At 48.5% G+C, this 24337-nt stretch overlaps 1 protein-coding gene across 1 annotated transcript in view; it reads left to right on the top strand.

Annotated features, from left to right (window-relative positions):
• klu (klumpfuss) overlaps nucleotides 1-16283 on the top strand; it is a 34948-nt gene extending 18665 nt beyond the window's left edge. Inside the window, exon 2 of the mRNA XM_043431065.1 lies at nucleotides 10532-16283. Within this exon, the coding sequence (XP_043287000.1) occupies nucleotides 10616-12436 (1821 nt within the window). The 5' untranslated portion in view covers nucleotides 10532-10615 and the 3' untranslated portion in view covers nucleotides 12437-16283. The remainder of the gene's footprint in view (nucleotides 1-10531) is intronic.
• Nucleotides 16284-24337: the final 8054 nt, after the last annotated feature.

The following is a 24337-nucleotide window of genomic DNA, read 5'->3' as shown; positions in this document are numbered from 1 at the left end:
CGGTTTGAAGGATCATTTTATTTGCTTTAAATGACAAGATAGTTTACGAGATACGAGGGATCCGTCGGGCGAGGAGGCGAGGAGGGGGGGGGGGGGGCGCGGCGGCGAGGGAGAAACGCCGCTCTCGTGCTGCGTTATTAATAACGAGCTTTGTAATTGCGACACGGTGTTAAACACAGGGAACGGCGGCGAGAGCTGCCGCGAGTTCAGTGGGTGTACGGAGAGTGTAGCGCGAGCGGGCTCTCGTTGCACGCGACGTGTCCGCAGCAATCCTGCGCGAGCGAAACGATCGAATCTCGTTCTCTCTCCCTCTTCCTCGTCGCTGCGCGGCGTGCCACGTGGACGAGAGTTAAACAGACTCGCGGGCACTTTTAGTACGAGCTGCAGAAATACTGGGACGCTGTAGAGATCCCGTGCGAACGACTCGCAACTATGTTGTTACGAGTGTCAACTATCTGACATATTGTAAAACACGATTTAATTGTTTCCGGTGCGCCCGCAGCTTCTCGCTCTGCTTCATCGGCCTCTATATTTATTATAAATCGCCTCGCGATCAAACAACGAGGCAAACGTACATTTTCACCTTCCCAACCTCGGCGCGGGCAACGCCCACTTTTCTCGTCTCTATTTTTAAATAAACAACGAAAAACACGGGGCGCGCGCGACTGACGAGCGGTCACGTGTCTCCGATGCGCTCGATTTGTCGGCTCAATTTTCCAACGCGAGTGCGCGAAACCTGATCCCCCCGCGCAACCACGCTTTCGATCCCCCTTTTACAGGCTTTCGATCCATCAGCGAATCGTTCCAGACTCGTTACCGGTACACTCGTATCACATTCGTCGTTTAATGTCAACACGAGAAAAAAATAACATTTCTATTATAGAGCGATTTATATCGTGGAATTATCGCGTTTATTCGTTACACGCACGATCCTGCGAGAGACCGAGACATTTATTAATGGATTAATATCGATTCTGCGTCAAACGGAGCTCATAGCCACTCGCAAAAATTACGAAGGTTTTCGTTACCACGTAATTAAACCAATATTCCCGTATATCCTGCAATTATGTGAGGCACTGAAAAAAACAGAGTCGCTGCATTTTCTTGTAATCTGCAAATACTCGGCGTAGCATTTATTACTCCTTGAATGACACTTGGAAGAAACGTATTCTGGAAAGTCGTTATGACTAATAGGACCTTTGCGTTTTAGAGTGGAAATTCTCCGAGAGTTTCGTCGCTCGCTAGTTGTTGTGGCACGCGACGTTCGTTAGTCGGCCTTTCTGCATATAAAACGTTCTCCCTCGCGTATATATTATTCATTATTTTTCATTCCCGTTCCCTCCTCAATGATATTACCTTCTCGTTCTCTCTCGCTCGCTCCCTCCTCCATAATCCACCCGGCGCTGGCCACCGGAGTCTCGACTCGGAGATCTCGCAAGAAAGCTCGCGATATTACTTTCGTGGTCGCCATTACCGAGTCTCGGGGGCGGTTAATTTACGTGCCGGCTAATTTACGCCGGCCACTCATCATGCGGGCGGCGGATTCTGTGCTTCTATCGCGCCCGGCAGCCTGCCCGCGCGATACTCGCACGCCTTTCCTTTCTCCTCCCCTCTCGTCCTTCCCCTTAAACATTCGCACGCACACACGTCCCCAAACGTATTCGCTGGGGACTCTCGCGTTTCGTTCAAGTCCCACGCGATCGGCTGCGCGTGAATATTCTCGCACACACGGGCTCGAAGCTTCCACCCTCGGAGTATTTATGCCTCCGTCATTCCGAGATTAGCACAACATTTTGTCATACACGACTGGGCTTATAAATTGTTGTAATTAATACACCATTCGTTACAAACTTTCTCCCTTTTCCTGCACTTTCCTTCCTCCCTCCTCCGTCATTAACCACGCGGCCATATTTGCCCCAATTTATGAGGATTCTCGCCGTTTATTTTGAATTTTCTATCCCGAGAAGGGAAAATACACCGCGCGAGGAAAAGTGGCGAGACGAGGCTGCGAGCAAGCAGGGAGAGCGAAGACTCTCGGTGCGGAAGTGTCGGCTCCGTTTGACGAGCAGCCCGGGCAGAGGGACACGAAAAACCCGGGGATATCGGACGATCAAAGAGCCCGATAATCTCTCGCGAGAGTCCACACTCGTTATTAGCATATTTACGAGTGTTACAAGTCGCCTCGTGTATCTCGCGGACGATCAAGGAAAAGGGAGATAAAAAAGGCTTACAATGAGGCAACGAAACGTTTGCGGGCGAGCGAGAGACGCGCGAGCGCAGGGGATATCGATCATGAGCGCGTGGGCGCGGCGCGCTATCGAGAAAATTTCTCTCGTTTTATATCTCACTTAAAATCGCTCGTCCCCTCGCTCTCGTTGAGGCTAATAAAAAAGTAAATCTGCTGTTCCTCGGCTCTTAATGTCGAGCTCGTAAGAAAAGCGAATTAATAGACACAGGAGCAGGGAGCCGCGGGAGCATGAAATCTTTGGTTGATTTCGCACGAGCGGCGACGGCCACTCGCATATCATTGCAGCTTTATCGTGTTGAATCGCTCGGCGTAATTCCACGTGTCCCTCGCTCCTCAGGATTACTCTCTCACACGATAATACTCGGGCGCATATGCACCCTGCGAGTATATCAACATGGAGAACTGTCAGTTGAAAATAAATGTATAAACACATTAAACTGACATTTCGTGCCAATCTTAGCTCGCGATCGGAGCGTGCACGCTCTCTCTCTCTCTGCGCTCTTAACACAGACGAGTAAGAAGATAGGCAAATGAAATAATGCGAAAAGAGTCCGCGCACGATCGCCCCGCAGCGTATGCGTTTGTGATCCAGTTGTGACCAGCGTGAAACGTGGAACTAAATGGATGAGAGACAGCTCCGTGCAAGACTCTCCGTATCTTCTCCACGGATCCACCGCGTTTTGCGCAACTTGCTCCGAAGATCAAACTCGCCACGACGAGGGAAAGCCTGGCAGGGGGGAGCTCTCAATGATGCACTTGTCGCCCACGCCATCGCAGAATCCCACCGTGCAGGCAACACGAGCTCCCCACCATTACGCAGCCCCGGCGGACTGCTGCCACGACGAATTAACCCGCAATTACCCGCGCTCCGCAGCGATAGCGTCGTGGCCGATAAACTTTTGCGAGAGCGTCTCGGCTGCTCGCCATCTTCCCCGCATTTCATTTCTATACGCGCGATGGCCTTTTGACGAAACGAATTTTCCATCGAGGTTTTTATAGAAAGAGAAAAAGCCGAACGATTTCGGTCCTGTTTCGAGACTCTCGAGGCTCTTCGAAACTCCTGCGAGCTCTTTCTTCTCGTTACTTTCCGCCTCTGGAATATTCGTACGATCCGCGGGCGCGACATCGATAGGGAAACTGCAGCGTGCTGCTTCAAGGCGGCACGAATATCGGCGACAGCGCAGCGCAGAAGCGCTCACGAGCGAGTCGTGTTTCTCGTTCTACACGCGTTTCCCCCGATCAGCAGTCCTGCTGCAGTGCGACGACGATTCTTCCAATGCTCGGAGATTATGCACGCGGAGACCGTCCGCAAGTTTTGATTCGAGATGTTTGCAATCCGATGCGAGTATGAATTGTCGCAGCGTCGTGGCGGGGCCGCGGCCTAAAAACAGCGAGGTTGACCACGCGGGGTTTGACCCTCGGTGAGGAGCAAAAAAATGTGCTGCAGGGGGACAGTATCGCGATAAATCAGAGATGAAAATGAATTCCGCGAGTGTCGAGGAGTCTTTAACTCGTCTCGATCATCAATTCTCGCTCGCTCGCTCGCCCGCGGATAAACTCTTTTTAAAGAGTCTTGTCTCGTCCGAAGGATCGATCGGCAGTGTGCGAGCCTCGGTATACACGAACGCATATACGCAGAGAGCCGAGCGTATTGGCGAACGCTCCCTTTGGAGTTCGTGCTCCGCTCGGCCAACTCTCTCGAGAAAAGCTGCTGCCCGAGACTCGCTCAACGATCGAGACGATCGTCCTCCGCGTCCAGCAGCTTCCTCTCATCACTCTCGCGAATCCTCGACAGAATACGAGATTTTTAAAATGGCTCCCGCAGTCCCCTCACTCTCCCCCCTTTTTCTCCTCTTATTTCTTCTCGCTTCTCTCGCATTTCCCGGAAATATCACATCCTCGGCCCCTCCCTCGTCCTCCGTTCCTCCGCATCTCACTCGCCGCCGACATCACTCGCTGCTCTCGCGCGTCCCGAACGCGCGAGAATCTGCCGCGAGGCGCGGAGAATGCTCCTGACAAGAGGGTGGATCGTCTCGGATCCTCGTGCTGTTAAACTTTCTCACAAAGGACATTACACGATAGTCCTATGCGCCCCCCCCCGCCCCTCCCCCGCCCCTCCATCCAACAATCTCTCCTTCTCTTTTCTATATCCACCTGCTGACCAATTCGAAAACACGTTCTTTCCGTCCGACGAGTTATCCCTTGCGTCGTGTGTCGCGAGAAGGAGAAAGAAATACACTTGTCGCTCGCCCTCCGTGCCGTGCGGGGGCTCACTCCATCCTCAAGACGAATGTCCCCATTGCCAGAGAAAAGATTCCTTCCAAATGTATGTACGTGTCCACACACGCGCATATACAAATGGAGAATCGCGTCGCTGGTGCACCGCGCGACCAACGCTGCAAAGTCTCCCCTGCACCTTAAATCAAACCCCATGGGTAGCTGTCGAGTTCGCCACTCGCTACGCACAAATTACAACGCGTTTAATTATCAACCGACACATACACACTCTCGGACGTCCAGTGAACGTATAACTATGCTTTCTGGAGCTCTCTGTCTCCACACGCGGACGCAGCGCAAGAGGGGACGCTACTCGCCGGGCACCATTAATCAAAGCCTCCCGACACTGGGCAAGTGATCCCGAGAGCTGCTCCGTGTACACTAAAATGCTTTCCACGATAACCGATCGTCATTTTATTCGTTTGGGGGAATTCACGTGAAAAAGAGCCGCTTTTGATGGGTTTTTTGTAGAAATTTTAAACTCGGGGGTTTGTGAACGATTTTCTGGCCGTTGGGGTTTGAGCCTCGAAGTCTTTCGTTGCTCGCGGACCTGAAAATTCGTTTGGCCGGTTTTAATGATTTTAAGACACACGGAAATCTTGCGGATACTTGAATTCAAAGTATTTTCTTATTTTACGATACTGAAAATGTTCACGTCGGCACGCTCACTCACGAGACATTAAACGACGTGGGAAAAATTACCTGGAAGCCGAGCTTCACTCTTTAACGAGTTAAGCTCTCGCGAATGACCACGAGGACTAGAAATCGTGTGTGGATAGCCGCGCACATCCACGGACGAGGAGGAGGTGAGACACGAGCAAGAATTTGCGCGCGCGTGCATCAATTTACGTGTCATCGAGCGACAACAACTCTTGGTGAATTTATCATCGTCATTATCGGGTTTATTATTTCAACTCGCGTCGCTGCTGCTGCTGCTGCTGCCTCGTGCACGTAATTTTCTTGGTACACACGTTTTCAAGTGCATTCATGTTGCGCCGGCGATCTGACTTTTTTATTACAAAGTTATGAAGAAAATATACACGACACAAACGCACGCGCACAATCAGCGCACGAGATTCTCCGAAGTGTGGAATTTATTAATTTTCAATAATTCTCTGTCATGCAAACACTTGTTCGAAAATGCATTTTTTAAGCTCTTCAACATTTTTCCTTCAATTGATTCGCTATTTTTTTGTATCCTTCACACAAAACTTATCGTCCCGTTCCTTTTGATTTGAGTAGTTCGAACGTCCGATAAAGTACGGTGAAAGTCCACTTTTCTTACGGGCCAAAAGTTTCAATTATTTTATTTACAATTTTGAGTTTAATTGGACAGTGTTCGAGCCCCAGAAACGTTTATATCGTGAAGAAAATTTATTACCAATTCCGTTCATTTGAAAAAAACATTTTGGGCTTTTGAGAAAGAAAACATGATAAAACTTTAAAGCAGCTGATTGAATTTCGAGCAAATTCGGGAATCGCGGAAATTTCATCAAACTTATTTTTCAGATTGACTCACGTGCTTTCATTCCTCTTGTGCGGCTTCAATTTTTAAAATGAATTGACCATTCCTTCCTAGGTTATGTGTATTTAAAGTGTCACCGGTACGAACTCAGTCGTTAACTAGTCAAGTTGAAGTATAAATTAGATCTTTTATGACATTTTTAAAGCATTTACTTACATTCTTATGCGATAAAAATATTCTCAATGTAAGTGTTTATTAATTTTATTAATAATTTATACTTGTAATCATCATGAAATAGTTGCAAACTTGACTAGTCGTAGAACAACCGAGCTGCTTGAAATTAAAAAAATGTTCCTCACTCGCGAGGCTTTTGTCTCTGTTTTGCTAAAAGTTTGCTACTTTTTGCGCCTTCCTCGAGTTTCTCAGTTTGAATGGCTCAGCGTAGCCGGGAGGGTTCGCGTCGAGGATGCTCCGTGAACTTGTTGCTTCCGAGAGTGAAACTCAGCATCTCTCGCTGCGTAGTATATCCTGCCGCCATCGCTCTCGTTCTTTATTATCTTTGTACTCTTCTCTCACAACTCCCGGCGCCCCCGTTGTCTCGTTTAAGGATCGCGGAACCGTGTATATATGAACTCGCGCGCATGGAAGTGTGCGTACGCGTGTATAAACATAGCGAAGAAGCGGTCCAGCGAGCACGAGTCTCGGGCGAAGCCCCTCGCGGCTCCTGCGGCCCCGGTAGCCCGTCTGGTTTTTTGGTAGCAAAGAAACATCGCGCGCGGCCTCGCCCTTATGCGCGCTTGTGCTGCATGAGCCAGCCCGTGTGCACATCTCGCAATTGCTCCTCGCGCCCTTTCCTGCTGCTTCTATCCTCCGGCGAATCTCCTCCTTCACCGTGCCACGCCGGAGCACCCGGGAGAACGGGCAGCTCTCGCGTCATCTCTTCCTCCTAATACTCGAGGGCAACGGAATCGAGTTATCAATAATTCTGAACAAATTTTTTTACGAAAAACTCTCTTCGACTCGAGCTCTCACGAGGCCAAGACGCCATTTCCGGTCGTCGAGGTTTTTCGTCATCCGCAAGAAGATTGAAGTGAAGCTTATGAAAAGTGACCACGCTTCCATCAAGCAAAGTATTCGACTTGAGATACACAACCGAATATTTGTGGGGAATCGAACAAAGTAGTTTGTAACAGCTGAAACGAGTGATTGGTCGAAGGGAGAAATAAATTCATTTTGACCGAACAAAGTACCGTTGAAATGAACTTGTTTAATTGTTCATCCGAACAGTTTCATTACTTTTTTTAAAATCGACGCAACATTTTATTGAAGTAACTAAAAAGTGTGCTTGAGGGAATAAAAAAAATCGTTCCGACAATTTGATGAATTCGTAAATAAAAATTTGCACGCGGTGCGTTGATCGCGAGCGTTTAGCAATTTGCCGTCTGACAAAATTGTCAATTTTTTCGACCAGTTACCGAAATCTCCATTCCCGAAAATAAGAAAAAATGAGTTTTCGATAAAAAATTTCGAATTTCGACGGATTTTCATCGAAGGATTTCGCACCCGGAGGAAAATAGCTCGCGCTCGAAGTCACCGCGTTTGTTCGTAAGAGCTCGAGCCGTTTGGTCGGTTTGAAGCCATCGCTGGGAGCCGGGATCTTCGGCACATCGTGTATCCTCCGGTGAGCGGTCCGCGTGTCTGTGTAAATGCGTATATACATACACTGCCCGAGAGAAATATCAACCGCCCCACCCACGCCCACCTTGCTTCTCTCAACCTGTTCTCTCGCGGAGTTGTCCGACGAGGCTAGCTCTCGCGGTCTCTCGGTCCGCAGCTCCCGCGCTGTTGTTGCCGTTTCTGCGGTTACAGGTGCCTCCCGGAGGCATTCCGGTGCCCTCGGTTCGCCTCTCCGCCTCTCCGGGGGTCTCTCCTCGTCCTCTTTCCCTCGTCATTCTACCTGCTCTGCTCTGCCAATTTCTTCATGCCTCATCATACTTCCCATCCTTCGATGCGCGGGATCAATTTTTTCCTCTGCCCCTGCCGCTCTCCCCGCGTGCGTCCGCGTGTTCTGCGAAGGGAATAAAAACGATGAATCTTGTTTTGGTATCGTTCGAAGGCTCGAGCGAATTCGTCGATTTTCATATTAATCGATTCACCAAATGAAGTGAGTTTATACACGAAATCTGAGGATTTTCGAGGCTCCAATATAATTCTCGTGATTCGCCGTGACTTTCGGCTCTCGTTTTCTCGGCGACGAGACACGACGTCGCGTGGCGTTACGTTCGTTCAACTCGAGCCGATCGAATACACGCTCGCGATCGCTGCCTGTTGCGAACCTTCGGACAAAGCGAAAAATCCGCTTGCACATTAGTATACACGCACATAAACACGCCTACGCTTTTCCCCGGAGAGTCGGTGGGACCGAGCGCACTGAGCTAGCAACCGCGATATGCGAGACCTGTTCCCTCGTCTCGAAAGGGAGCGGGGGCGCGCGGGGGACTCGTTCATTTTTCTCCCTCCTTTCTCCCGCTCGCGCTCCTTTTATTTCTCCCTTCCTGCTCATTTCATTTTATTTAGCTGTTTTTTATTCGAGCGTTTACGAGCTGACCCCCTCGCGTTTTACGACGTTTATCGTCGCCGATACGCGAGGGCTCCTCTGACCGCTGGACAGCAGCTTCTATCGCGATTTCGCCGACAACGTTAACACCCGAATAAAAAGAAAATGAGCTTCAAGGCCGCTGCCGCTGCCGCCGCTTCGAAAGGAGGTGGGCGAGTTTTGCGAGGGTGAAAAAACTACGCGCCGATTAAACTTTACGTCGAGTTTCATCGCTGTAATTCAAACGATTTTTTCCTCCTTTAAATCCTCGTTAATTACGCAGCAGCGTTCGGCAGCTCCAGAAAAACTCGCAATCAAAGCGGCGCGTGGGAGGAGCATTTTTTCAACGGACCTCGGCCCCGTCGGCCCCGATTCCTCGTATTTTCCAATGCCCATTTCGGACCTCTCGCAATCCGGAAGAGAGTCGCGTCCGTGTGTTACCCTCGTCCCGTTCCCGTCGACGTCGAACGTCGCCGGATCATCAGGCCTCTACTAAATCACTCGCGCCCAACGAAGGAGAGTACATCGGATTATTTTGCCTCGTAAGTCCCCAGATGAGAGAGTCCCCGGGAGCTTTTCCTTAAGCGTATCAGTGCGCGTACGAGCCTGCTAAATTTCGCGGTAACATGTCCAAGTGGCGCCTTGGGAGCGATAAGTCAGTAGCGTGTATCGCGAGAGCAGACGCTCTTGCTCTGCGAGCGTCGTGTTCGCGACTCGATACAAGAATCTATGGACGGACGAGGACGAGACAGGTCAACCTGCGGGTTGTTTCTTGTTGCCGTCTGCTCCTTTTTGTGTCTTTCGTGTAACCACTTTTTCACAACTCTTTCGAGGAAGACTGCTTTGGAAGGTGAAAAAAAAGAAATGATGAAAATTAACGCGGTGGGAGCAGACACATTTAAAAAAATGGATCTGACGTCAGAAGTTCTGGGGAATACGGCCGAGCCGAGGAGCCCGCTCGCAGAAAATTATGAAATTTCTCACCTCAGCGGGCGTCTTTCCTATTAAAATATATATTCCGTTGGATAATTCTCGTCTCCAAGATACCGCGTGCCTAGATTGCGTGGCGTTATGACAAAGCGACGTTGTCACCGGGGACCGTGCGCCGAGTCTCCGTCTCTCTCGGTCCGTATGCCTCGTTTCGTCGTCTCGCATCCATCGGGAGGAACGGGCGGAGAGAGACGGGGCGCGAGAGGGCTGAAAAAAGGATACGCGCGCGGGAGGGCCATAAATTTCTCGTTTTCCTAATAGTCATCCGCTGCGTATTCCTTGGAGTCGATGCTGGTTAACGGCCTCGCGAGTTGCCTACTTGCCTTATACGAGGAGAGAGAGAGAGAGAGAGAGGGAGAGGGACAGGCACGATCACGAGAGACACCACACGCCGTCCTCGTCGTCGAGCCGCGTGTTCTCCCGCCGATAAATATTTGATCGCGTTCAATAGTTTTGTTCGAGAAATCTCCCGGGGCATAAAGGGGGCACTCGAGTCAGGCAGATCGCACAAATTTATAAATAAAGATTGTTACTGCTTGCTCACAAGAGCCATAAATCTCCACACTTTTCTCGTACGCAAGCGCGCTACGGCGCCATCTGTGGATCGTGATCTCTCGTGTCAGGCGTCTGTCAATTTTTTTCTCCCCCCGCCTTGCTCGTTCCTCCTCTAACCCCCCGGTCTCTCTCGTCTGTCGATCTCGTTCGGTTTGTTGGTACTTTAACCAATGTGACACGCACGACTCGTCCGAACTCAACGATGAAACGAGTCCCAATATTTTCGATCGATGAAAATGGAGCGATTCGGTGAGTCGAGCCGCCGTTTACGAGGGGCTTTTCAAAATTGGGAGGAATTAGAAGAAATTCGTAGCGATCAACGAAGATTCGTGAACTTAATCTGTATTTTAGTAGCTCCGCAGCAGCCTGATAACGTTCTTTCGATATTTTGTGATTGCAGGACAAGGTGGGAGGCAGTACGGTGGTAGCCGAGGGGGTCGTAGGCGGCATAAGGGGCCCAGGCGGCGGGTGCCGCGCATCATCGATGACGATGGCCGAGAGCGCCGTGGAGGACGCCGCGGCCGCGCCCCCGGGTCCGGCGAAGCCGCCACCGCCCTCCTGTACGAACAACAACACGTTAGCAGCAACGGCGAACCGGAATCACCGGGCGACCCGAAAGCGGAGGCGTTTGAATCAGGTCCTCGACGATTTGAACGCGCACAAGAGTCTTCCGTCAGAGGGTGAAACGTTGCCAACGAGATTCGACGCGACGTCGCTGGCCTCGGAGGAGGAGGAGGACGCCTTCGGTTCGCCGAGGTCGACGTCACGCTCCGCCTCGGAAAACGCCCTGCAGCCGATCTCGAAGCGGCTCAAATCCGAGCGTTTGGACACGACGATCGAGGAGGAGACGCCCGGCGCGAGTCATTTACCATACCAGCCCTATTATCCGCACAATCAAAATCACAATAATTATCAAGATAGTCAACTGCGCCGTTTGCATCCAGCGGAAAACCTCCAGCATCCGAATCACCAGAACCACCGTCCAGCGAGCCTGAATCAGCAGTCGAACCTCGAGAGCCTCCAGGGCGGGGCTCCGCGTCACAGTCACCCGCACCATCATCACCAAAACCCATCGGCTTATCACCACAGACAAGCACAAAAGTACCGCAACTGTCCCTGTCCGAACTGGGTGAATCAGCCGTTATCAGCGATCCTCTTGCCTTCGCCAACCTCCCCGCTGACCCCACCGACGCCTCTGACCCCCCTGACCCCCGTGAGCCTGACTCCCCTGACCCCGGTATCGCCCTCTTCGTACACTTTCGAGCAGTATTTCAACACGAAGTACATGCCAACCTCGGAAATCAGTAGGAAGCGAAGCCACTCGGATTCTGACGTTCCTGGTCGGGAGCCAAGGCCACCGTCCTCGGTGTCTTCGATAGCGACCAATTCGCAGCACACACCGCCCAGCCGGTCGATCGAAAACGATCCGACGAGCCCCCAGGACTCTCCCCTCGATCTCTCCATGAAGAATCTCGCCCTCGCTCACAACAGCATCAACAATAATACGAGTACCAACAATAACAACAATCATCACAACAATTACAATAATCTCACCGGTAGCAACATTAACAACAACAATAACAACAACAACAACAACAACAACAATACCACGAGCCAGAACAACAACAGCAGTAATCGGCCCACCGCCCTCCAGCTGCTCCCATCAGCCCACGTGACCAGAGGCTCCGTCAGTGTTCCCGTCGTCCGAGGCGACGTCGCATCCCCGACGACCAAAGAGACCGTCGCGGAGCGATACAACCTCGAAGTATCCCCGGTCGTCGAAGAGATGCCACCTGGCGCAGACGTCGCGTACGTCTGTCCGGTCTGCGGTCAAATGTTCAGCCTCCACGACCGTCTCGCGAAGCACATGGCCTCGCGGCATCGCCGACAAGGCCCCAAAGACGCAACCGCAAAGGCTTATCGCTGCGAGGTATGCAAACGGAGCTTTGCTCGCTCCGACATGCTCACGAGGCACATGAGGCTCCACACCGGGGTCAAACCCTACACTTGCAAGACTTGCAACCAAGTCTTCAGCCGGTCCGACCATCTCAGCACCCATCAGCGCACCCACACCGGCGAGAAACCCTACAAATGTCCACAGTGCGTTTACGCAGCCTGCAGACGCGACATGATCACGAGGCACTTGAGAACCCACGCGAAAATCAGCGACGGCCAAGTCGTCAAGTCCGAAAGTGCCGGCCAAGTCGTCAAGTCCGAAAGTGCCGGCCTCGTCTCCCCCAACGCGGGCGCCGAAAGCCCCTCGCGCGGACTCGACCCCATCTCCGGTCTCGTCAAAATGGAATGACCAACCGCCGCTGGATGACCTTCGGACGAAGGACGCTCCAACACCCTCGAATTACGTTGAACGCGATTTCGCGTCGAATATTTCAATGAGTTTCACGAATTCGTCTTTAATTTTGACGCCCCTGCCATACCCTGGAGCGGACGACGCTTCTTCCCCCCACCTCGAACCCCCTGAACAGTATTATCCAAAAATCTTCTCGTCCTCTCCTCACATCCTCTTCGACGGACTACCTTAAAAGAGAGCTCTGCTCCGAGACCCGATAGAGGAACGCGTGCGGGATCATCTTCCACTTTAAGCTGGTGTCAGTGAACGATCTCATCGTTTTGCCATCGAGGCTCAGAAAAACTGTTTGCTTTTGTTGAGACTGCGAGTGAGAGTGACGGGGAGATAAGATTTTGTCGAAATGATTTTCGAAGGTATGTTTTTTGTATACGTAGAGAAACGCGCTGGAGCCGCAACAGCGTGAGGTGCTCAAAACCCGATTACGTCGCGAGCGATGTTTTTCCTGTTTCCTTTCTTCTTATTCTCGCGAATAATGTTTTTTCTTTATTATTTATTACATTTCGTTTTCTTCTTTTCTCATTTCTCGTTGGTGTTTCATTGTTTCATGATTTTTCTATTATTGCTCTTTGTTTTCATCTTTGAAAGTATGTATACATGCGTAAGTGTATGTATTTGCATGCGTGTACGTATGATTATTCAAACAGCCGTTAAAAACGTTATCCTGCTCGCGCACTCTCGAGAACTTTATTTTTTACTTTTAACCCTTTTTTTCTCTTCTTCTTGTTCATCTTATTTTACGAGGTCTTTGCAAATGTGCCAAATTGTTTTTTTTTTCGACGCTCGGCCAGTCCAATTCGAACAACTAATTTTATATTGAACGCGCTCCCTCGCGTGTACGAGGAATCGGCGAAAAATTAATTTACAGTCAGAAAGTCATTAGCTGTTCTCGTCCCTAATGAAATCGAGATAAAATAATGAAATTCGGTGGACGAAAATGAAGTCGATTAAGCGGACTCGGAGCTTTTCGTACACGCAGACCATTTTTCTTTCTTTTTTTTCTTCTTTTACTCTTCCAACTCGAGTCGAGCTCGCTTCTTCCATCCTAATTTATTTTTTATTTAATCCTCCTTGTTTTATCAGCGCGAATGTGAGAGAACAAATATCGCACGCAGAGCGAAGAGAGAATCTCTCGGATTATTTTCAATATCGGGGATCCATCCGAATGAGAAAATAAAACAAATAAACGGACTGATGAAATGTGGAGACAAAAACTCGACGTAAGGCTCCTTAAGAGCTACGAATAAAATGACTACTGTGCTGCGTACCTGTTGAATTGGGAATGGAGAGAAACAGAGAGAGAGAGAGAGAGAGAGAGAGAGAGAGAGAGAGAAGCGAGAAAAAATTTGAAAAAATCGTCGAATTCGTCGGTTCTCGTATTAGATTTTTTGTAACGCCGTTGATTGATATTTGAGCTTATATGATATTGGAATCTTGAACACGTTGAATAGTGATTAGTTATAACCGTTGACTAGATTGTTAGAGCAGACTAACGAAAAAGTAACAAAAAAAAAAAGAAACAAACAAAAAATACAGGAAAAGCGATAGCAAAGATCAAATCGAATCCTGATGTTGAGGCAAAGTCAAACGAACGAGTTCAACGCGTTCGTGAAAAACCGAAAAATAGATTAATAACAAAACGGAACTCGATGTGAGCGCAGGGCGAAGAAAAAACAAAATCCAAACTCAGCGGAGTTGAAAAATTCAAAGTTGTAGTTATAACGAGAGTCTGTGAGGCTCGAATGAATGAGTATCGAGTCGTGCCGAGCATGACTCGTAGTTTTTTTTCCTCAACTCTTTTCGAGACTCTCAAAAGTTGTTCATTTGATATATAAATATATATATATAGAAAGAAAAAAAAACGAATAAATTGCGCCGAGCGCGCTCGTATTCTCTCAATTGATTTTTTTTGTTTTTATTTTTATTTTTTTAATTATTATTACACGAAGCTACGCGAGGGATTTTGTCGAATGCCAGTGAGGAATCTTCGTACGTTTTTTTTTCCTTATTCTTTCTTTCTTTGATTTTGACGTTGAATAAATTATTTTCAAATGCTCTTATTTCTTTTTTTCGATTGTTTTTAATATTATTTATAATCGAGTGTGCGAGGTAGCGGAAAAAACTTATGAGATTATAATCGCTCACTGATTGAAACGCGACGACCCATCGATACGAATTTAAGTGCTCGCCATCCTCCATTCTTTTCTCTTTCTTTCTACCCCGTTTTTTTTTCTAACATATTGTTTTTATCGAGGGCAGTAAACGCTTCTCGGTCTCGAGCACACAATTACGATAACGTTCGTATTTTTGTACATGGAAAAAAAGATTTTTTGCTAAACGATATAACTTTACTGTCTTCATTGTATTGAACGTACAAATACACTAAACTCACGCACGAACACATGAGCGAAAATACAAACGTAGACACATTGGAAAACACACACACACGCGCGCGCGAGCGCGCGCGCGAGAGTTGTAACTTGCCATTTCTACTTGCCCAACTAGATGAATAATTCATTTCTACTGTACTCGTCGTCGGTGCTCTCTCGTCTACCGCTGCGTCGGAATTTACGAGAGATTAAAATGTGCGTGTGTGCGTCTGTGCGCGTGTGTGTCAAATGGTTTTCAGATACTAAATAAAATGTGGAAAAAAAGAAATTCAACGAAACAACGGCTAAACAAAGCGAAAAATATTGCGTCGAACGTTGTTAAATAATGAAAGAATCAATCATTTTTAGATTTCATAAAAAAGCAAAGAAATAACAGCCAGCGACTCAAAACTAATACGACAGTCGTGCCAGACGAAAAAAGAACGAAAATCCAAGGTGTTCTTTTGTAATTATAAATTACTGTTATTTTTAGCCATTTCTTTATGATCATTATTACTATTTTCTATCATTATTATCGCTATCATTATTATTATTATGGCTATTATGATGATTATTATTATTAATAATATTATTATTTCTATTATGATAATTATTACTAATTTTAACTACTAATTAGTTATGGGCTAGTTCCGTTGTTAAGTGATTAATCATGTTTAATATACTTCTATTATTTATTTTGTTAGCCCCAATCCAATCCTCCCCGCTCCCCCTTCACCTTTCATCCCGGCCCGCCAAGTCCCGCGTCGTACGAGATTTCTTTATTTTTTCTTTTTCTTTCCTCGCGTATTTGCCTCGAAAAAAATATAAATTGTTTCAATCTATTTTCCATTGGCCGAAATAATAATTCGCCTATTGTGTATCATCTTCCCTTAAGTTGCTCTCCCATTTCATTATTATTCACTCCTCTCTTCGTTACCTCGTTAACCCTTAAAGGAAATAAAACGGAGCAAGAGCGAGTGAGAAAGTGTGTGCGAGCGAGTCCGTACGTGCGTGTCCGTGAGAGAGAAAATGAGAGCTCAAACGATACGTATTTGAAATGATTAATATTTCCGAAAAGTATGTACCTATATATGTATTTTTGTAAATGAGAGCCGAAAGCGTGACAGAGAGAATGAACTGTTGACGAATTTATACGACAGAGAGAAAGAGAGAGGCGCGAACGCGTATTTGTAGAATGTTGCACGCGACTATGAGATTTTGAGTACGTTATGCGATATTATAGTACGTAAACGACGAAAAAAAAAGAAACGAAAGAAAAACAAAAAAAAACAAGGGCTTGTATAAATTATTGATGATTGTGTACGTTAATTTATAAATTATGTTGTGTTTAAAAATGAAATGAAAAAAAAAACTCGTGCCAGAATGGAACAAAAAAAATATATAATTTTTTGAACGAACATATCTCGTACACACGGCTTTAAGGTCTATTTATTTTAGCTCACTTTCCCTATACTTCCAAGCCCATCTCCCGAACAACCTTTCTCGCCAATCTTAAACTCTTAAATAATCGAGGAAACGAACCCTCGAATATTGGGCTCGCTGATCGAGAGGAAAACACGTTATTTTGATTCGTTCTTATGAAGGGATGACTGAAAAACGAAAGACTTTTTCGACCTCGAGGCGATTCCTGATTTTTTATAAATGTGCGGATATATCGAAATTTAAAATGAAAATTGATGCGAGCAAGAAAATGCTTGTGCTGCGCGTCAGCTGAGAGGACAGCACACCGATGAAGAATATTTTCGTTCAAATAAAAATACTTTTTGTCAATTGAACCGACCCGCCGCGGGTTTGTTGTTACGAAGCGACAACCTCAAAGAGTTTGCGGTTACGTTTTTTTTCTTTCGCGTAATATCACACGCGTACTGGTAACGTTGCGGAGAATTCGAAAGAACGGTTTCTCTAACCACCGAGTTAAATGTACCGAAACACTCGAATCACCGGTCTTTAAGCGAATGGAGGTCGAATGCTGCTTCAGTCTCCGAGGTATTCGAGAAGAAGACCATAATTTCATCGTTTATTCTTACTGCGTGTAGCTCGTGCTCGGCTACCTCTTTCATGGGCTTGTACAATTTTTTGTTTCCATCACCCGCGATATATTCTGAGCGTTTCTTATCAAAACTCGACACTGTATACGAGCGTCGGTTACTCGACGAGTTACCTGCTGCAACAAGCTCACTGTTGTAAGAGGATATTATAGAAACTGGAAGAGGAGACCGCTGGATGCTGATAGTGGTTCGGGATCGCTGATGCAGCGGGTCAGTTACGTCAGCCATAAATTTATTTCATTTTCACTGTTTCCCTTGGCTTTTGAAAGCGAATGAGAACGAGGCGCTAACGACTGGGAGCTGGACTTTTTCGACTGGGTTTTTCGGACGAGTTTTCTGGACCGAAGCTTTTGGTGGAGAAGGAAAAAACGATGCTCCGGTGGGTCAAGAACCCCCATTTTTTTGTCTCCGCGTGATCAGGGCTCGTACACAGGAGAAAATTTGCGCCGACGTAGAAGAGAAGCGGAAGAGGAAGAGCCGGAGCGAGAGACGAAGGAGGAAAGGGGCGACCGATCGGGATCGATCGATCGATTGCCCGGTCTGACAAGGAAGCGCGATCGGAGCATTATTAATATCCTTTTTGCAGCGGGCCGAAACGAGACCGCTCGCGGGGTAGCGGTATCGCGGCAGCGAGTCGCGTTCACTGCGGCGCGAACTCGACCATCGATCTCTCTTGTCGCGCGACGACTCGAGACTCGGACTTTCCACGATCCCGTAGCTTTTTCTTCCTCTCGTTGATTCCTCCTGTTTCTTGATTCTCTGCCGAGAATAAAATAGAGAGCGAGAGAGGATGTCACTCGCGGATCTTATTCCTCCGGCTCTTTCTCATCGTACATTCAATACCTGCTTTTCCCATTCTTTCTCCTCTCGCCCCGTTTTTTCTCGTCTTCCGCCGACGCACACGCGTCGCCACACCGCGGCGTTGCCGGCGCAGTCTCGGCCGCGATCTCGCTCCAGGATAAATTATTGCGAGCTCGCACCGACATGGCCGTTCTCGGCAAAAAACGAGAAGGCTGTAAAGCCAAGGATGAGAGCGCGAGAGAGGAGCGGGCAGGGTGGAGGACCCGCGAGAAAGGGAGGGGAAAGGGAAAAGATGAGTGGGGGAGAGTCCCCGGTCCATTAGAAATTATAAATCGATGCGAGCGAACGAGAAGAAACGAGAAACGGATAAGTGGGGAAAAGGACAGCGCGAGAGCGAAAGGGGGCAAGCGCTCCCGTGGCAAAGAGAGAAGACGAGTGCGAGAGGAGACGGAGGAAAGGGTGGTGAAGGCAGCACTCTCCGCGAAGCAGAGATACATGCAGGTACGACTTTTTGCCAGGTGATCGGTAAACGCCGACTGGAAACTGAACGCGATCGACGCTACCTTCTGACTGCTAATCAGCGATCCAAGACTCTTACCACCCACGCCAAAACCTCCGAGAACCACCTTTCTATTTGAGTCCGCGTATATGCGCGTATGTGCGAGGGCATACACGTTGACGAAGCGATTTTTACCTTCCACATCCCCTTTTGCAGGTCCATTTCATTACAATATTCCCTCCGGACTTGACATCATTAGAGAAGCATTGAACGAAAACTCTTAATGGATGTGTTCTTAAATGTGCACGCGCTCTTAAACGAAAGACTGGAATTCGAGATAACGCTCGTCCTCGCTCCCAGGCTCCGCGCCCCGACGACAAAAACGATCCGTACCACCGCGCTCCTCTTCCTTTACCATCCGTCCGGAGAGACACGCTCGCCTCTCCGCACCAATTCGGACGCACGTCGATTACTTACCGATCGCTTTACCTCCCACGTCCAAAACTCGAACGCCTTCCAAGAACCCTGCAACATCATCCCCCCCCCCGAACAGCTCCCCCCGACGTTTACCTTCCGCAAAACGCTTTTTCACGACTCGAACGATTAGCGCGTTTTTATCACGTACGATAATTGCCCTCGACGCAAAAGTGCCGATAAACCAGCTTGAAATATGACCTTGACGCGGAAGAAGTTTCCTCGATCGAAACGCTCAGCTTTCGATGATCTTTCGTAACGTGCCCGCAGATATTCATTCGTTATCGTCCCCATTTTTAAGGATCGCTACAGGTTTACATCCGTCCCGGACGCATCTTTCAGTAAATAGGTGGACTTTATAAATTAGAAGCTTCGATAGTGGCTTCGAGAGCATGGAGGAAGCGATTCTGTGCCCAGGGCCGGGGGGCCGGGCCGGCAGGGGCTTGAGCGCATCGTACACATGTGCTGGCGCGTGTATGCCAACGGGGGTCCGACGTATCGTTTAATTTAAAGGACGCGCGGAGCTCGAACGTCCTCTCTCTGCCACGTCTCGTCTTCTCTCGCCCTGAGGAGTCCCCGTCGAGTCTGGTCAGAGGGGGAGAGAGCAAGAGAGCGACCGGGAGATGGTGGCGAGTGGCGAGCCGCGCGCGATAAATTGTCATTCGTGACAAACTGGGCACGCGAGGAAGAAAGTCCGACTCGTATCCTCTTCCCCGATGCCTCCTGCTCGAACGCGCTCGTCTTGCAGCGACGTCGACTTCTCGGAGCTCATGGAAAAAGAAGAAAAAAGGGGCTCGAAATTAGCCCGCGTGCCTGTTCGAGCTTTTCACCAATGAAACTTCAGTCACAAAGTCTCCGAGCGAAAAAATGAGCCCGGACAATTAGCTTTTGGCGCCGAATCCTACCGGAGAAACTTTTTTTCTTTGACGCACTTGTTGACGCGGCGGGGCGACGGAATTGGCGATGAAATACACGCGTGATCGAGGACGGAGACGAGAATGCTCTCGGGACAACGGGGCGCGCGACGATTCTTGTATTCCGACGTCCCTACGTCCGGGCGTTTTGCCTCTCGCGGGCAACCACGCCGCACAACTCCCGCCTCCATCCACCTTCCGCGCCTCACATCTTGCGGGCATCATCGCGGAATGCCTTCTTTTCCCTCTCGAGGATTTACAGTGTCGACTCTCGCGTGCGGCAAAACCGCAGCCTCGATCCACACGGAATCGCAAGTCGTCGCTCTCGCGGCCGTCGACGCGCCCGCGCAACGCCGCCACGAGCCACTCCGTCCGGACACGGACCCGGAGGGTCGAAGCAATTTCTGAAAAGCTTCGAAATTTGACGAGCATTTTCGAAAAAATTTTGGAAAATCTTGAATATTGAAACGAGAAGAGTGCTCATTCCCGAGCCTCTTTAATCTCTTTTTCATTCGATTACTCGAAGGTGCGAACCTCTCGATCGCCATCGATCTCGGTACGTTGCTCAAAAGTCATGGGAGGCTCGCAAGAGGTCTCGGCGTTGCAGAGTAATGGCCCATGACGCTCCCATTTATTCAACGACGTCGACGTCCCAGCCAACGGAAAGCGAGGCTCTCTTCGTCGTACGATTTCATTGAGGCGCTCGCTGGATTTCATTACAGAAGCAACGGAGCATAGAAACTTTGAATTTTTAACGTTTTACGATTTTTACGAGCTCTTCGGATACTGCAACGAAAAAGTCCCTTAAAAACGACGTCGGGACGCTTGAACAACGAAATATTCGATCCCCTGGACAAACGAAATGTTCAGAAATCTAGAGAACCAAGAAATTCAACGAAGAAAATTGAACTTCGTCGAAGGGAAAAACAGCGAGGAGTTTTCCAACTGCGATTACTCAATCTCTGACTAATAATCGATCATTAAGAGCGTTTAGAGACAGAAATCAATTTCCGCCTTTCGGTCCGCTAATGATACAGCCACTGAAAAGCAAGAGGCTGCGAGCAGTATTCGTGGCACGTTGAAGCAACGTTGAAAATACATTTTCTCCACCATTCTCCAATAATAATATATTCAAGCTTCCCGCTGTAATTAATACTCACGGGGACGCTAATGACGAGCGATAAAGTGCGATACAGAAAAGGGCGTGGGTGTAAAAACTGGCCTGAGGCGAGCAGCTCCGCGGCATTCAACGCGTATAATACGACTTCGTATATCAGTGATTGCGTACAGAAACGTGGCCAACTTTGTTTTTATTTATGGACGGCTCAATCTTGATAGCATTCTGGCTTCGTTTTTCCGCTTCCAGCGAGTAGCAATCAAATATTTGTTCCTCCCAGTCGAAAGTGGTGTGCATTTTTTACATCGACGTTGATCCTGAGCCATCGAGTGACCCTGAAGCACGTGTGGACTCGAGAAAGTCGGAAATAAAAAATTTCACGTTTCCAAAAAATGATTTTTGTCACGCAAATTCTTTTTGCCATCATTTTTTCCCATTTTGAAGTATCGAACACAAGTTTTGCTTCGCGGCAATACGAAAAATCCTCGAAATAAACGGCCCTGATTCGCGACCTTTTAGTACCACCGAAATCGTCTGACGTGTGAAAAACAAATTGAAATAAACCAGTTCACGACAAAGCATGAAAATATATGTTCAGCAAAAATATTCAATACGAGCAGCAAAATTGAATTGAGTCTACAGCCAAAAAGCGTACCTTAATAATTTAATTGGGCTGTGAATAAAACAGGGTTTCGTGACCCACCGTTGCTCCTCAGACACTACAGCTCGAGTAATGCGCCTACGAATAAATAATCGTCAGTGCACAGCAAAGTTCACATCTACCTCGTCCTCATTTAGTTCGTCAGAATTTTGAGAGCACAACCAATCACGAGGGGGTCGTAAAACCACGGTGCAGGGGGGAGGGGAGCAAAATATTTTGGGGAAATTCGTGGACGAAAATTGGGTCAGAACAATGCTTTCGTCCGCTCACGAAAATGTCGCGGGTCGTCGCGATGGGATTCCGATTCCGGAGGAGCCAGAAAGTCACGGAGTTTCGACGTGTGCATTTTTCCCCAAATGTCACTTCCCGGCAATAACTGGATTTGTATTAAGCACTCCAACGGGGCTGAGAAATTTGTAAAGATCGTCGCGTCTCAGTGTGCTCTCCTTCGAGCGAGCAGGGAGCGCCTCAGCTAGCGTATTTATTGATCGTTGCTATTTCCAGATTTTATTTAATTCACCCAGTTGTGAGAGATATCCAGCGGCGTGGAATTATTTCGCAGGCTTCCAAAACTCTCAATTATTCATAAAGTTCTCGATCTCACGCGAGAGACCAGGTCGCGTGAGCTATTCGTGGGAAACGAAAATATGATTTAGAGCGACTCAATTAATGGATGTGTTTTCGCCGATTGAATTTTCAATACTCGCTTTGATCCGATAAATTTGCTGGTTTTAATGAAAGCTTCGAACCTCGCGTCGACAAAATTTCAGATCTCCGCGCGCACAGCCTTAATTCATTGCGCGCTCGAGACCCCGAGACACTCGCGTTTCGTTGTGGGACTCTGACACGAATTATATTTCCATCGACCTCCCGGGAATAGCTCCAAGGACCTTTGTCCTTTCCACCTACTTCGGGGTGCACGTTCGTCGAAACGAGAGCACAACTCCGGAAGGTTTTTGAGCAGGAAATGGAGAATTTCGGTCCCCCTGGTACCGTCGTTGGCCAAAATTTCGAGGAATCCACGAGACTCGTCGTTACATAATGGGAGCAGAGACAAGGATGAGAGGGAAATCTGAAATGATAAAAGAAAAGGAAGTCGCGCGAGCGAACGAGACCGAAACGGTTGGGAGGGAGCGCGATGACAAAAAACAGTGAGCTCCTTAACAGTGACAAAGTATAAGTTCATTCGAGGCACGTATCGAGTCTCAATAAATGAATAAATTTTTCCGAGTATCGGCAAAAGGTTGACCGGGAATTCTGCCCCTGGAGAATTTGGTCAATCGCGAGACGACGTGTGCGCGAGCGATCTTCCAGCTCGGCCAGCCTCCCCCGGCTCTTCTCTCACTCGAGGTATAATAAATTCAACGAATTACCGCCGAATATCTGAGTTAAATTCCTTCAAGCCGATCTCAGAAGAGCATCACCTTATACGCGGCTCGAGTTGGGTCGCGTGTATTTTACTGTGTCGCGAGTGCAAGGGAGGTGAGAAAAAAACGAGACTTTATTTCTCTCCTTCGCTCTCTCTCTCTCTCTCTCTCTCTCTCTCGGTCTCTTTCATGGATTCGCGCGAGTCTATATTTCTCGAATTGGTTGCGACAAAGAATCGTCGCCTGGAAAGCAACGCCTTGTGTTCCTTGTCGTCACACTCGTACACGCATTTTGCCCGGGAGGAAGAGAGAAAAATTCTCGAAATGTCTTTGGCGGAACAGTTTCTCTTCGACGTTTTGCCCCCTCTTCGCGCCTCCTGTCGACGCGAACGTCGATCTTGGACGTGCGATAATTCTCGCGGTCCTTCGACCATCCTGGTGTTTTGTGCTCCCGCGACGAGAGCACTTTCAATCCGCGATGAAAAAACCCCGGGAACGAGAGAGAGGAGAAAAGATCGGGCGCGAAAGAGCGCAAGGGCGTGCCACCGTCCGGAGAGAAGCTGCACGAGTATTTCGAGACTCTCCGCGCTCGGTTTCCAGATCACGTGGAAAAATTTGTGCTGCCTGCTGCTCCTGCCGCATGCACCACTTTCCAGGGAATCTTCTCGTTGAACTACGATCCAACGATCGCAGCGAGCGCGTCGCGGCAGGGTCGGTTGAGCGACCGCCTACGTTGAGACCGCTTCTCTATTAGGCGCGAGGCAACCCCACTCGGTGCGCGTACGCTCCGACGAAGTTCCCTCGCGAACGCGATCTCGCTGCTAAGGAAAGACGCCGAGTTGGGGACGCATATCGCCTCATCTAGGGAGGGAGAAAAAAATGGCTCATTTTCAAAGAAATTAACGAAACGAGCGCATCGAAGCGTGGGCGGGTAGCGAGTACTCGCGCGTGAATAAATCTGCGTACGAAAATCCTCGGGGATCTTTCGGTAGACAAGGTTGAGATGGCGCAGACACGCCGAGGTGTGCCCTCGAGGCTTTTTCTCTTTCGGATACTTTCCATCGCTTTTTCTCTCTTGCCTACTCCGTCGGTTTCTTCGATTCGTGGATTTGAGAGTGTCTAAACCAGCGGACGTTTATTGACAGAAATTCCTCGATGGTCGGGCCCCCGCGCGAGCAGTCTGCGCCTCGAAGATTCGATCCAAAAGAATCGAATTGCTTTTTTCAAGTGTGCTAACGGTGTCGCGACTCCAACGACGCAGTCTTAATGGCGCGGACTCAAAAGGAAAAAACTCGCACTTTGCCAATCGATAAAGCGTGGCGAGCGGCTCCGTTCTTTTTGGGTTTTACGGCTAAGGATTTTTCCATCCTCCGGGCGCTCTCGCAGGCGAGGGAAGAGTGAAAAAATTTGTAATGAAAAATATGTGAATCCGTAGATGGAAAAAACAAGTTTTTCCATCTACGGCGAGAATGTCGATCTCTCATGATATTTTTCAAAATAAATCATCGTCACTAAATCCCCCCGACGTACAGATTACCCAGCCAATCGAGCCATCTTTTTGCGCTACGGG

The sequence above is a fragment of the Venturia canescens genome, chromosome 10 (genome assembly GCF_019457755.1).
Source record: "Venturia canescens isolate UGA chromosome 10, ASM1945775v1, whole genome shotgun sequence".
NCBI lineage: Eukaryota > Metazoa > Arthropoda > Insecta > Hymenoptera > Ichneumonidae > Venturia > Venturia canescens.
This window is presented reverse-complemented; position numbering and strand designations above follow the sequence as displayed.